Below are 15,157 nucleotides of genomic sequence, written 5' to 3' on the forward strand. Positions count from 1 at the left end.
GTTGATATTTTACTTTCGACGTTACACTTCGTGAAAAATAAAACAATAGAACCTTTTTTTTATTGTGAATAACAAAATTTAAAGAAAATAAATTTAGCGACATTTATATGTTTGGTATTGCTATATTTTTGCGGTTATTGGATTATCAGTCACATTGCGGTGGTCAAAAAGACAATTTTTGCCATGAAAATCACGAATACGCAATATTTGGCACTCAAGTTCTCGTTAGTATGATAGTTATCGTTAGTATGATGGACTTTTCGACTGCCAGATGTTCCGTTATAGAGATTTTAGTGACCTTTGGACGAGTGCTTTGTGACCAGAAATCACTGAACCCCTTTTGCGACCAATTTTAACCTAAAAAACAGGCTTGTAAAGAATAATAATACCCAAAATCATTTTTGTACAAATCTATGCTTTAAGTTTAAATAAATTCAGTGCTTTTCTTGATGTGAATTTCACTTGGTTTTAAATACACATCTAAACCATTTTCCATATATTTTCATAATTCATCTCAAATAGGTAATGAAAGTACTAGTAGTTGGCCATTTAGATTTAAATAAATTGGTCAGCCAATTGAACTTCAATTGAAAAATAGCAACTCTATAATATGTTCCATTGCATACCACTGATACAGATCAGTGGCGTGCAAAAGGTTAGTGATGCCCGGGACCAACTCTTCAATCGTATGTTCCTACAAAAGGAATTCAATCTTATTCTAAAAGGTTTGAAAGTGAATAGTATCCAAAAATTGGGTTCGGTGATTACTGGTCACAAAGCTAGTCTCAAAATCTCTATAACGGAACATCTGGCAGCCGAAAAGTCCATCATACTAACAAGAACTTGAGTGTCAAATATTGCGTATTCGCGATTTTCATGGTAAAAATTGTCTTTGTGACACCGCAATGTGACTAATAATCCAATTACCAAAAATGTACATGTATGATGATAAGAGATAGGACCGGAAGCGTGCCGTTTATTGTTCAATTGTTGTAAATCCTTTGTAAAAAAGGTTCGGCAAACCTTTAACAATGCATTTACAACATTTGAACAATATACAGCCCCCTCAGGGTCCGGGCTTTAATGATGATGTGGCAACCCCGAGGTATGGGCCGTAAAATCAAAGGTTGGCCAATGCTTCGCCGGTAAGCATTCACTTCCTCCTCAGCTACCGAAATAATAAATAGTGCAATACCAACACAGTTATCTCATTCGCCCTACCCCCATAATATATAGTGAAAATTTTAATAGATTTTTCTCAAGATACAGCAATTAGAGGAATACAATTTAATTTTTTTGTAGACGATTTTTTTTCCGTTTATTGAAACGTATTCTAATTTAGGGGCATCTGCAGAAATAAATCATAAGATTTACTTTTTATTACATTCTCTGATGCCTTCTAATTAGATGCCCGGGGCCATTGCACCTTTCCACCCCCCCCCCCCCTCCCTCTCTCTACACGTCACTGTCCTAGTAAACGAATTATTTAGTATATGGGGGATGAACGAATGAGACGACTGGCATGTTGAATGCACGTGTTTTTATTTATGACAGCCGAAGGCAGAGTGAGTAGCGCTCTCCGAACCCAGCCGAGTTGGTCCCCACTCGCAGGAAGGTAACCAAACTCGACCATGTCGTATAGTGAGCCGCCACAAGTACATTGTGATCGCGAACACGACATCATTACCAAGAAAATAGCGAATACGGAATATCTAGCACTGAATTTCTCGTTAGTATGATAGTTCGATGGGTGGAATTTTTGGGTGCCAGGTGTTCCTTGATCGAGATTTTAGTTACGTGTGCGAGATCGCTTTGTGCCGAATAATCACCGCACCGTCCTGTACACCTATTCACTTGTAATAATACATATATTAATTTACCGTTAATTGGTGCTAATGTAAGTATGATTTTGATCAGGGTAGTGGAGTGGTAGTGGGAGTCGGAGTTGAAGTCGGAGACAAATCATAAAGTCAGAGTAGATAAATTTTGATCCGACTCCACAGCCCTGGTTTTAACCCAAATGACTAAATTATTTTTCCCCCAAATCATTTTATAATTTCCAAAACTAAATTATCATATCTGTACAGACTCCAGGGATGTTCAACTCGAGAGCACCCCGGAAGTCGGTTTCGTAGAAGCTCGTGGTAAGCGTGGGCGGGGCTGGTTTCCTCAAGGTGCCTTCCTTCGTCGTCGGTGGTCTGGTCTCTGCTGATGTCGGCTGCTCGATGTATATCTCTCTCTCTCTCGTACAGTGTGCGTAAGTGAGGGTGATACGGGACAAAGGCGGGAAATTGAATAGTAATGAAAACAGGTTATAATTCTGTTTTGTATGGTGACTGTATTTTATATATATATATGTATATACAGAGATCAAGCAGGGGGGACAGAAAAAGGGGGGGGGGAGTCCGACTTGAAATTAGCGCGCACGTGTTCAAGAGGTTATGGTAACCTCACTCAACCACGTGGCTCCGTGATCTGACTTCGACGAAGAGAGACCAGGAATTCCTCACTTCTCACCGGACGTATACTGAAGCTGTACTTCCAGTATCGTCTGCCGATCAAGGCTGAGCTGATCGGGACTCGGTGGTGGGAACCAACTCGGTAGCGAACAGAGATGTTCACTCGACCGACGCGGAAAACGAATAGGAGGCGGGGGCGCGCGCTCGGCGCCGATCTCCCTCCAAAACGGCTCCTTTGGTCGTAACGCCACGAAAGCTGACCATGAAGACTTGGTCGGAACAATATCCAACAACAAAGAATCGTAAATTTTACGACGATAATTGTCTATACCTACGTGCGTGCCCACGTGCCAAGTGCGTGTGAATGTTCGCTAACACGCTCCGTCTCTCTTTCTCCCCTTGGAATTGTATATCGTGGAAAGAGACGCGGCATAGTATGGCCTTTGCGCATGCATGATGTACTCACTCAGCATGCTCCGTCTTTCTCCCCTTGGAGTCGTGTAAAGAGACGCAGCATATAATAATAATATTTAAAATTAATTTTATTAAAAAAAAAATTGTATTTTTAATTTATTCTTTTATATTTAATGTCAGCCGATCAAATGGAGTGCACAAGTATGTGCAAACAGGCCGCTTGTGTATGTGCAAACACTTCCACCAAACGTAACGTAACAATTGTTAAACATTATCAATCTTATATGTTGATATTTACATGAGGCTAATTGTTCAATTCTAATTCTAATTGACATTCCATTGCCTCGGAATGCTTATTTACCCAAGGCATTATTACATTGGCTTGGCTCAGTGGAATTTCTTAACAATTGACCTCTTGTAAATACATCATTACACCCAGGGTTGTAGAATAGTCGGTACGCGTCGGTACGCGCCGGTACGGCGTCCCGCTACCTATTATCAGCACCGGGTCGCGACCCGCCATAAAAATTTCAAAAATCAAAATAATTAGTATAAAATATTTTTCACCCAAGTTCGATAAACAAGGAGCGCTGTCGTGGCTTTACATATGTGAGGCACCAGATGTATCTAGCACATTTAAATATTGGTCCCCATTCATGGACCCATTAACAAAATAAACGGGCCCTGGACCCTTTTTCTTTTATGAGTATGACAGCTCAAACCATTGTTTAGGGTGGATCTTTAAGTGTTCTCAGGGGCGGCGACGAAGGATACATTCATCGCTCGAAGATTGCTTTGAGGATGCATTTCTTGCAACATGAGCGCTAAATTAGCATCTTTGAGAAAAAAAATTGACGATCATTTGAAATCACAAGCGCACATTAACGCCGAAAAAATTATAGTATGTTCGAAAGAGCAGCCTTTTGAAAAAATTTTAGATATTATGAATGACTTCGACATTGTATCAACCAGTAAAGTTTTTAGAACTGCGTATTTTATAGTTAAACATGGTAGACCATATTCTGATTGTTTTGATCTATTACTTTTACAAGAATTAAATGTATCGGAAATTAGCTATAGTTTGCATTCGCGTTTTAGTGCAATGAATATAATTGATCATGTCGGTCAAAACATGAAATCTTGGGTATGCGAAAAAATTATAGAGCTGAATTGAAAAAATTGTGCAAAAAGTTTGTGCAAAATTTTTTTTTATGTATTTTGATTTGTAAAATATGATTGTTCAAACCCCTTGGGCCTATCGGCTTTCACGCCTCCCCCAAGTATATTAAAAAAAATAATAATAAAAAATCGAGCGTACCGGCACCTCAAAATTTTGCACTACACCACTGATTACAGTAATTGGACTATTCGTCACATTGGGGTGGTCACAAAGACAATTTTTGCCATGAAAATCGCGAATACACAATATTTGGCACTCAAGTTCTCGTTACTATGATAGTTATCGTTAGTATGATTTTAGTGACTTTGTGACGAGTAATTTGTGACCAGTAATCACCGAACCACTGATTACACCCCTATTGAATAGGGGAATCATCGAGCTGAAAGTACACATAACCTATTCACTACTAATAACAATATATTGCAACAATTAAACGTTAGTGTATTATTTCAGACCATAATTATAGTCTAGTCAATGGGTGTAACTTTCCCTAATTTTTTAATTCATTGGATAGTTATATCATGAAAATGATAAAACTTCAAATTAAATGATAGTATTAAACATTTTTCACGCTGGTAACATTAAAGCATATGTCAGATTTTTTAGATTGTGCTATGTCAGTGCTATTATTCTTTCCGTAAATACCTTATTTATTTATATATATATTCATATTTCAATTGAAATAAAACAAAAATAATCATTTGTAATGAAAAATACTTATTTTTACATTTCCTTAGAAATTGCGATTGCAATGGCTTTACGACCTCCTACCGTAGATGAAACTCTAAATCAAAATGAGAGAGAAAATATTTTCGCCAAATATATATTGGAACTCGAAAGAAGAAACCTACTAAACAATCTAGATTTAGCTACAAATGGTGGTTTGTACTTATTCTATTTTCTAACCCTATGAACTAACGTATAAAAAAAATAAGCACGCTAATTTCAATATATTACAGTAAAAGATATCAGCGATGAAGATATTTTTAAAATTCTAATTCTCTCCTTACAAATTGACTCGTTCGAAAACGAAAAGGGTAAAAATACGAAAGGCAACGATTTCCTAAAACAATCCAAGTCGTATCTTACTTGGGTCTCAATTGTAGAAGAATTCGCCAAAATCAAATGTTTGGTAAGTGCGAATGAACTTGCTAAAAGATGGCTGGAAATTATATTTACATTTAAAAAGAAAATTGATTCATTCAAAAGGTAAACAGCTCCTATTATTAACCTGTACATTAAATTTCTTACTACATAACAAACTTTTACACTTCACCTTTTTGCAGGTCCAAACAAAGTAACGACAGCGAATTGTCAAATTTAGATTTACAAATTATTTATAATTTTCCTTCGTTATTAAATATCAGTACTCAAGAAAACGAAAAGAAACCCCAAAGGGTAACTAGATTAAAATATTTTTTTTTTTATCTATAATTTTACATATTTATTAATTTATATCTTTGTTTTATTCCCACGTATAATTAATGTCCTTTAATCGAAATAATAATTTATAATAATGCAATTCCTTTAATCTCATACTACAATATAAATAAGAGAAATGAGTAATTTAATACAAACTTACTCCGAAATTTACAATCAGAGTTGCTTGCGAACTTGAATTATCAATTACTGATGTAAAGTTGGTTAATACTAAACCAACATCTTTTCGAATCTTTTTAGAACAATGAGTTCGATCAGAAAAATCAGATTATTGACTTGACCGATGTTAACGGCGAAACAAACCAAATCGAAAACACCTCTCAAGATAATGATGAAGCATCAATCACTCTAGAAAGTAATAAAATAATTGAAGATCCTAATCCAGCACCCAAGTACTCTGGCAACAAAGAAACTATTCATTCTGTATTACAAGAAAAACGATTAAATTTCGAAAATACACATGAAATACAAAATATAAACAAAAATCAAACTAATGATTGCAACATACCTGAAATAGACATAATTCTATCGTCGTCCGATGATGAATACATGCCTATAGACAAACTGAGTACTATTAAAAGTATGAATTTACATTCAGATAATAATGCAGACAACATACAGCATGTTGATACGTGTAATAAAAACAAAAATAATGAAGGCAAGATAATAAATGATTACAAAGCTTTCAGATCGAAAAACAAGTATCAACCGTTTCACAAATTGTCTACGCACAACTTGCCCAGAAATCACTGGAGTAATTGGTGGAAAGGTAGAAATGACAGATCTGATCATTAAACATTGATAAGTATAAAAATAAAGTGCCATACTTACATACATAAATCCATTTTACATCAATTGCATTGCCGTGTATGTACTTATATATTACACGCCCATGAAATATCGTTAATGAATTATAAGAAATGTAATTGTTTTTATACTTACATGTATGTATGTAAGATTTTTGTTAGCGGAAGTATGTTTTTGGTATAAGAATAAAATATTTTTATGTAGTGTTTTCATTTTTTAATTAATCTTTCTCACATATTTACTCACCATCCACTGCTGGATTACTCCGACACGCTTCCACTCGTCTCTGTTTTGCGCAACTCTCATCCATCCAGAGAAATGTAATATTAATAGAAGTGGCTTTAGATGTTCTTTTGCTGTCAAGTGACATTCTATTAAATAATTTTAGCATAAGTCGTATTTGACGCTTGGTGCTCGACGTATGTCCGATAGAAACTTCTCTGTTTGTTTATATTACTCGCAAGATGGGCGAGTGCATCGGTAAAAATTGCACAATACATTCAAAAACACACAACAAACAACATGGGATACATTTTTATAAGTAAATTGGTCATTTAAGTAACATATTATTCAATTAACATTGTAGTTTGAAAGTTTTAAAAAGTGTCATGGCGATCGCCCGCATTCTACATAAAATTTCAGGGGTGGCACCAGAGAAATGTGAAAATTATTTTTAAATATATGTAAAGACATTTTTCTTGGTGCCGCCGAATACTCAATTATATTAATAAACAATTATTTAAGTTTAATTAATATGAACATCGTTCATTTTATATTATACATATTTTTGTTGAAACTATACATTACACGTTAATGTAAAAATTCCCAAGGACAGACAAATACAAAAAAGTGGATAAAAATAATCCGCCAACTGAGAAAAGAAACGGTTTGGCCACCAATGCCCAACACCACCATATACTCAAATTGTAAATAAATCTATATCAAAATAAAACTTTAATTTCTGTAGTGAATATGTGATGACCCTGATTATATTCCGTACGTCATCCATCCAGAGAAATGTAATATTAATAGAAGTGGCTTTAGATGTTCTTTTGCTGTCAAGTGACATTCTGTCCACGGACAGATCTAAATAATTTTAGCATCAGTCGTATTTGACGCTGGGTCCTGACGTATGTCCGATAGAAACTTCTCTGTTTGTTTATATTACTCGCAAGATGGGCGAGTGCATCGGTAAAAATTGCACAACACATTCAAAAACACACAATTAACAACATGGGATACATTTTTATAAGTAAATTGATCCGATTGTATTCCGTGCGATGTAGCGTATTTATAGAGATGTACCGCGTAAAATTGACAGCAATTATTTATGCGTAAGGGCTTATTACATCTCTCTGCATCCATCTCACTCCACACATTTTCCTTATTTCGTCTCACCCATCTTCCCTGCAGTCTTCCTTTTACCCTTTGCATTCTCCCGGGTACCATTCCAGTACTTCTTTTGTCCATTCTTCTAACCACCTGGCCCGCCCATTGGCATCTCAATCTCTTCACTCTATTCACTACTCTTGTCACACTTCTCACCCACGTATTCCGTCTCCTATCTTTCCTCGTTATGCCAAGCACACATCCATACATTGAGTTGGCTCCATTGATCCAGCAGTACGGATCAATGGTAGCGTGTATGTTTAGCACAAAGTGATCAGTGGGTTCGATCCGCTAGACTTGGGGGTTTTTTTGACTCCAATTCGATCGTTTCTCATCAGAGTTTTCCAATTTATCTGATCATTGTTGAAACGGTTCCTCAAAATTGGCAAAAAATCATCTTTTCTGCTGTCGCAAATCTTCTGTATTTAATATACACTTTGTAAAAACTTTATCGTGTTCTTCAGCTTCTCGAAATAGTGATTTAGGTAATAATAAAATGCTGCATTGTTTGTAATTAATTGTCCAGGAAGGCACATTGGGGTCTTCCTGTCAAGCTTTCCTATTATATTTATATCTATGTAAATAAATAGCCACGTGGCCCGCCCATTGGCATCTCAATTTCTTCACTCTATTTACTACTCTTGTCATACTTCTCACCCACGTATTCCGTTTCCTATCTTTCCTCGTTATGCCAAGCACACATCCATACATCTTTGAGTGCATCGGACTTTATGTAGCATCTTGGCGTTCAATGTCCAAGTTTCGCATCCATTCGTCTTCACTGGCAAAAAACATTGATCGAAGATCTTTTTCTTCAGGCAGAGGTACATTTTTGATATACAAAAACAACATTCATTCATCCAAATTCACTCCATCCGAATTTCATACGTCTCATTAAGAGGGCTGGACGTCTATTATGTAGTTTGTGTTAAAAGATTTAACGATTTCGGAGAAAAACTTGAAGTAACTTATTTATAGACCTGGAAGCAAAAAAAACCCAACTGACATTTTAGTGTTAAGAGGGCTGGACAGCAGTGCCTTGTCCATACAAACGTACTACGCTTCTCCCTTCCTCAATTATGGCACTAGAGAAATTATTTTTTAATATGCTATGGATATCCACCATAGGCATGTTTCTGTAGTTTTAATTTTTTTGATTAGTTATTTTTTATAGGAGCTAAGAGTCGCCAAACATCTATAAAATCGCCTCTGTTTTACACCCACGAAAAGAGTCCAGCGTGCTTATTTAACAGTTGATTTTTAAAAAAATACGAGCTCACAAACATAGAAAATATCTTACTCATACCGATGATCAATTTTGTTTTTAAATTGGTCCAGTTTCGGAGGAGAAAACTGGAGAATACGAAACCTCGATTTTGTCGATTTAAAATACGTATTATCTGGTCGAAGCACAACTGTCACATTCACTCAATATATATATCGAAGAAAGGAACGGCAACAAAATTAAGGTTTCAGGTATACAGCCGTCTTCTTTACTACGGGACATGTCAATTATTTGACCTAAATATAAATAATTATTTTTCCACTCGTACTATTTTATCATCATATTTATTAATATGTATAAAATAATTAATAATTCTGAACAATGAACACAATTCAGGACATCTTACTTTCGTATAAAATTATACAAAATAAAGTATATACATTAAGACACAATTTGTACAAATTTCATTCGTATACACCTCATGAGTCAAGGCACTTACTTTCAGAAATACAAACCAATACATTTAAAAAAAAACCTCTGAAACGGCTCCTTCTGTAAAAACATTCTGTTTGTAAGTGAAAATAACATTAACATTACACATCTACATCATAATATATAATATAAAAGTTGGAGCCATCACAATAATTTCTGCCGTATGTTTATTGTTGGTTTTAAAACAAGAACTTGTTATATCATGAATAACGCAAATCTATTGCGCACACAGTAACATTCGAAGGCTTTTATTCATTTAGCATTATATTATAAGTATTTTACAATCAGCACAAACATTAACCTAAACACAGTACGTATACACATTGTGTATTGTTTTCAAACAAACTTCAATCCTTTTTTTTACATAACATATTAAAAATACATACATACAATATAATAAAAACATTAAAACTTTATTTGACAGGCTTCTTTCGTACGGGATCAGCCAATCTGAAACAATCAAAGTGTAAATTTCGTGCAATAATGTATATAAAACACTCACAAAAAAAAAAATTTACCGATGTATTGTTACGGTATCACTCGCTGCCAAAGTGGAAGTGTCTTGTGGAGTTAAAAATACGTATTGTCTATTTAAATTTTCCTTTGCGTGATGGATAAGAAGATCCATTGTCACTTTTCTATTGACATTATCCTAGAAAAATGAAAATTCGTTAATCAAACATTCACCAATATGTAGATTAGCCATCCATTATTGAAAATTTACCATGAAAACGTCAAATTCATCCATAAAATAAAACGGAAGTTCCATGCAATCCCACAAAGCCATTATAAAAGCTACGGTGGCATATGATCTTTCGCCGCCAGAGAGAGAACTCGTTGTGTCTGCCAAACGTAAAGAAGCCGAATCACGTCCCGTACAATGAATTTCAAGAACGCCTGATGCATGATTGATATCCATAGATCCCTAAATAAAAAAAGTATACATTGGTATATAATTATAATACTATTAGCACAGCAATGTAACAAGTCGATAATCTGAAAAACTTACTGAATATGCTCTAAGTTTCAAAATCGACTGGAAGCAATATTGAACACGACTAGCGATTAATGATTGGATTTGCATAGTAGTACGCAAATGTTGCTGGCTAACTTTTTTCAACTAAAAAGAAAAATTAATCATACACATTCATTCGTAAACCAAGCTATATGTAAGCTCATTTAAAGTCACGTACCATATCTAAAGTGACCGAAACATCTTGAAGTATTTTACTTGTTGTTTTATATTGACTTTCTTTTTGAATCAGTGTGGCGGCAACATCTTGTTTCGACGGTCCATTGCCACTCATAGAAGCTAATTTCGCTTTTACTTGTTTAAGTTCATTTACAACTATGTCTTTTTCCCTGCAAGATAGGATACAAAATGTAAAAAGATAATATTAACTGAATGTTCATGGAAATATCGAGCCAAAATGTACCTTGGGGAATCTATTCTTAAGCACAGCTCCAGTGTACTTTTGATTTTTTGATCAAGCAGTCTACTTTTTGTCGTGTATACCTCGACTACTTCATCTAACTTTTGCTTTTCGTTCCGCAACATATCTTGCATCATCGTCATCTCAGAGTCATTTCTGTCGTACTGCAATTGCAACTGAGATATTTCTTCCTAAATTAGAAAAAACATATACATTTAACACTGAATAAAATTTAACACTTGAATAAAAATCATATCCAGTTAAAAAAAATTACGTTAATTGAATACTTCTTATCCTCGTTGGTTCTCTTCAATGTCTTTAATTCATTCAGATTATTTTCAGCGTCTTTAAACGCAGACCTCAAGGTCAATTCTTCCGCTGCCAAATTTGTTTCTTCTTCTCGTAAAGAAGCGAGTTTATTTTTGGCTAAATTTAACTCCTCAGTCTTAAAAACATTTAAAACACAATAAAAACGCCATTCTTTATGTATGTATACTCATAATAACACAAATTCGACTCACCAAAACTTTAACGTGTCCACCTTCGATGTTTTTCAAACTGGCTTCGAGTTCAGTTAATTTAGCTTCAACGGCCCGTATTTTATTCAACAGCTTCCGTAACAAATCATCTAATTCAGATTTCCGTACTGAAAGTTCATCTTTAGATTTGGTCGCCACATGTAACTCGCCTTCAATTCTTTTCAATTCCATTTCACCTGTCTTTAGATCATTTTCAAGTTGTCTAAAAATTAAAATTTCATTTAATATCCATTTTGTATTGTTGAAATCGATAACTGCTTGATTTATATTGATATTGAATGAAATTTTAGTGTATACTTTTTTCTTTCGGTTAAACTTATTTGGAGAAATTTAGACGGTTGATTTCTTCCACCGTACGATCTATAATTTGGTGAAGGGAAGAATTCGGACGAATCCAACGTAACTATCTTCGAACAATTGTACGGGACATTGTTTTCATCGGCGGCAAAAGATATAGCGTCATCTAAAACCAGTATCAGTCAACTAATTACATGTGTACCAATAAATAAGCAAAATTTAGATTAAATGACGTTGTATAAAGTTACTTGCCTTGGTTGGGAACCAACAAAATTGATTCCAAGCCTATATTATCGATCAGGAAATTAGCGACCACCGCATCATCGATCAGAAGACAATCCAAAGCACTGAAATACCCTTGAGGTGCTTGCACAGCATTTTTTGACACGTTGTGCACTTTTTCAATAAATTGACTAGTAGTTATGGTCGGTTTTGATTCATTTTGAAATATTTGACTCATTATAGAGAACAACTTTCTAGAATCTGCTTCTGTATTGACACAAAATGATGTTACGCTACCCCCAATTATATGCTCTAAAGCACTCGTCCACTTTTTATCTCTAACTTTCAAGTACGAACCTATAAATATGAAATTAGTGCAAATTCAATAACACATTCATAATACATACACATAAATATATTTAAAAAACATATGCGTATTACCGATTGGTCCTCGGGGCATTTTGCTAAACATTTTTTTATCGAAAGCATCTTTGATTGCTTTGAAGAGATCTATCATTTTACTTCCGTAAACAGCTAGACTATTTTTCCCTCTTATGTTCAGTTCGTTTATTTGGGAATTTATGTGCCCTAAACACAAGAACAATATTAAAAAAAAGCTTGTAAAAATACACAAAATAATTTAAATCACGAACTTAAAGAGTTTTGTGAATTCCTCCGTTCTTGGATTAAGTTATCATATTGATTATGGACATGAGAGATGGCAGAACGCGTTTGAGATAGATCATTTTTAATCGTGTCCGTCCTAGCAATAACTTCAGCTAATTCACTCTTCATTTCAGTCCGGAGATTTTGTAACGACTCTGTTTTTTCGACCGAATTCATATTTCTATATTTAATTAAAAATATAAACACATACATTCGGTTAGATAAAAATGTATGATAAAAATTCATAATTATATAATAAAAATATTTGTAAATACATTGCAGAATTCACTTCTTTTGTCAAATCATTGACTTTTGCATCCTCTCTATAAATCTGCTCCTTCTTTTTATTAAGTTGCTGTAAGCAAGACTTACAAAGTTCCTTTGCATGTTGATATTTAGAAATTGCTTCATCTACATTCTTGCTAAAGCCTTTTAGCGCTGCCAGTATTTCCCTGAGTTCCAAATTAAGATCCCTACAATAAAAAACAATATACATTTGTATAATACGTAAAATCCAATGCCCGAATTAAAAGATGTTACAAAAAAAAAATACTTCAATGATTCCGTATGCTTCTTATACATATTTTCAAACTTATTAAGTTTATCAGAAATTTTATCGATCTTTTCTTTTTGCCGTACTTGTTGTTTCAATATATGTTTTGATTCTTTCTCCATATCTTCTATTACACTCCAGTAATATTCATTTTCTAAATTTTCGATTTTTTTCTTTAAGTCATCCTGCGATCTCATTTCCTCGTACTTTGCTTTCAGTTTATCAAGATCTTTTTTGAGTTCATCGAAAGCCTGAAATAAGCAATAACTTTATGTAATTAGTCATAAAAATCAAACACAAACATGATTGTTTTTTTTACCTCTCTTTTCTTATTCAGAATAGTTCTCGCCTGAGAACAGTTATTTAATGTTTTATTATAATTAGCCTCGATGACATCCATATTTGTAGCTTTTCTAAAGAGGGAATACTTTTTTTTCGAATCAGCAGCATGAAAGTTTCTAGCATTGTCCTGATTCAAAATACATATCGGATTGTCGACTTGTATATCGTGAACTGTGCAAATTCCCACAACATCTTCATGTTTAGTCGACACAATTTCACCTATAGAAATGTATATCAATAGCAAATTAAATACATACGTATATATAAAACTAAATACATAAATATATAGTACTTATTTTACCTTTATAGTTTTTTATTTTATATACAGAACCACCGGAAGCATTCAATACTCGTATGACTGTTAATGTATCCCCAAATATATCGTGTTTGAAAGCATGTTCAGTATCATTTTTAATTTTGATCTCTATCACGGCCGAGTTAGCACCATGCTTAATAAAAGCTGTAAAATAACAAATAATCAATACAATACTTCAATCAATATATGCATTACTAATAAAAAAGTACTTACATTTGAGACTACTTCCTCGATCAGTGGCGGCAGCTCTTGCTCCGAGACCTACAACCAGTGCGGTTAAAATTGCACTTTTTCCACTGCCATTTCTCCCGATGATAAAGTTTATGTTTCTGTTCAAATTAATTTGAAGATTTTCATGGCAGAGAAAATTTCGGACGTTAATACTCTGAATGGCACCGTCTATATCCACCTGAAACATTTAATTGTATGAACGATTTCCAAGCTGTGAAATCAATTTGGAAAACTTTGGACGCGCTTTAAAGTTTTTGAGTTAAAGTATAGAGCTTTCGAGACTTTTCCAGCTTCGAAAAAATATGTATGATCCTATATGAGTAAGCCAAAACATAAAGAGTAACGTGATCAGAGAGACTGCAAACATCAATAGCAAGCATATGTGAAAGTTCGCATATCAACATATGTTTAAACGCTCAAGTTGCGAAAGATTATAAGAAATCCATCACAAAATCTGTTTTTTCGAGAATTTAGAGATAATGTGTACATCTGATCTATAGAAAGCCAGTCGAAGGTTAAATGAGAGAACATCGCATTTTCAAAGTACAGAAAAAAGGCGAAACTTTAAATATAAAATGAAATCTACTATCACAAGAATCATTTCGGAAACGAAAAAGCATATGAATGGCATATATAATAATTGATAGCTTTCAAATACTGAACTTACCATCTTGACATTAGCAGCGAAAACAGCGCGAGACGAAGCTACCCGCCAATAATAAACTGACAGAACACAATGTTGCCATATCAATAAAATTGTACATTGACATTGATGTATAAGGTAACACTCACATTTCTCAATCATATTTACAGTTGGAAACTCTAAATCTCTATTCCTATTAATCTTAGAGTTTTTTCATGAACCTTTAATACGCTCAAACCTTAAAATACGTGATTCCTATTTATCAGTGCAAAGTATCTAATCGCGAAAAATCACGTTTTATTTTGCTTACTATAAAGAATGGTTCGGTGATTACATCCCAAATGTGAATCGCTACCAGGATAACCGCTGCTACTAAAGTCGCTCGCGCGGATCTCCTGTTGCACGAAAATTCGTCACACAGGAAAATTTCCGCACAGAAAACTGCCCAAATCTCGTATAAAAAAGCATTTGCTGAGTAATATTTGGGCAATTTTTCTGTGCGACGAATT

At 34.3% G+C, this 15,157-nt stretch overlaps 2 protein-coding genes across 3 annotated transcripts; one reads left to right on the top strand and one right to left on the bottom strand.

Moving 5' to 3' along the window:
- Window positions 1–4,605: 4,605 nt before the first annotated feature.
- Window positions 4,606–6,508, top strand: LOC143915585 (uncharacterized). 2 transcript variants are annotated; one of them, XM_077436292.1, is made up of 6 exons: window positions 4,606–4,690; window positions 4,791–4,934; window positions 5,013–5,262; window positions 5,340–5,451; window positions 5,734–6,073; window positions 6,176–6,508. In XM_077436292.1, exons 2-6 carry the CDS (start codon window positions 4,805–4,807, stop codon window positions 6,286–6,288), a joined length of 945 nt encoding a protein of 314 aa, XP_077292418.1. In that variant the 5' UTR covers window positions 4,606–4,690; window positions 4,791–4,804; the 3' UTR covers window positions 6,289–6,508. The 2 variants fall into 2 exon arrangements, with proteins under 2 accessions (XP_077292418.1, XP_077292417.1); XM_077436291.1 differs by having other exon boundaries at window positions 5,734–6,508.
- Window positions 6,509–9,241: 2,733 nt separating this feature from the next.
- SMC6 (Structural maintenance of chromosomes 6) lies at window positions 9,242–14,756 on the bottom strand. The gene is made up of 18 exons (XM_077435964.1): window positions 14,673–14,756; window positions 13,988–14,183; window positions 13,760–13,918; window positions 13,436–13,677; window positions 13,117–13,367; window positions 12,839–13,036; window positions 12,551–12,744; window positions 12,339–12,485; window positions 11,928–12,254; window positions 11,676–11,841; window positions 11,361–11,580; window positions 11,114–11,284; window positions 10,843–11,030; window positions 10,600–10,768; window positions 10,416–10,526; window positions 10,131–10,331; window positions 9,925–10,058; window positions 9,242–9,856 (listed from the first exon to the last, which is right to left on the bottom strand). The coding sequence occupies exons 1-18, from the start codon at window positions 14,673–14,675 to the stop codon at window positions 9,820–9,822; spliced, it is 3,114 nt and encodes a 1,037-aa protein (XP_077292090.1). The 5' UTR covers window positions 14,676–14,756; the 3' UTR covers window positions 9,242–9,819.
- Window positions 14,757–15,157: the final 401 nt, after the last annotated feature.

The sequence above is a fragment of the Arctopsyche grandis genome, chromosome 8, assembly GCF_051622035.1.
Source record: "Arctopsyche grandis isolate Sample6627 chromosome 8, ASM5162203v2, whole genome shotgun sequence".
Taxonomy (NCBI): Eukaryota; Metazoa; Arthropoda; class Insecta; order Trichoptera; family Hydropsychidae; genus Arctopsyche; species Arctopsyche grandis.

Excerpts from the sequence above, each read along its gene's own strand:
- LOC143915585 (XM_077436291.1), top strand. The coding sequence starts at position 4,805 with ATGGCTTTACGACCTCCTACCGTAGATGAAACTCTAAATCAAAATGAG. Across the intron at positions 4,935-5,012 it reads AGATTTAGCTACAAATGGTG|TAAAAGATATCAGCGATGAA; the intron begins GTTTGTACTTAT and ends AATATATTACAG. Across the intron at positions 5,452-5,733 it reads ACGAAAAGAAACCCCAAAGG|AACAATGAGTTCGATCAGAA; the intron begins GTAACTAGATTA and ends GAATCTTTTTAG.
- SMC6 (XM_077435964.1), bottom strand. Across the intron at positions 11,842-11,927 it reads TTTGTTGGTTCCCAACCAAG|ATGACGCTATATCTTTTGCC; the intron begins GCAAGTAACTTT and ends TACTGGTTTTAG. Across the intron at positions 10,527-10,599 it reads TTTCGGTCACTTTAGATATG|TTGAAAAAAGTTAGCCAGCA; the intron begins GTACGTGACTTT and ends TTTTCTTTTTAG.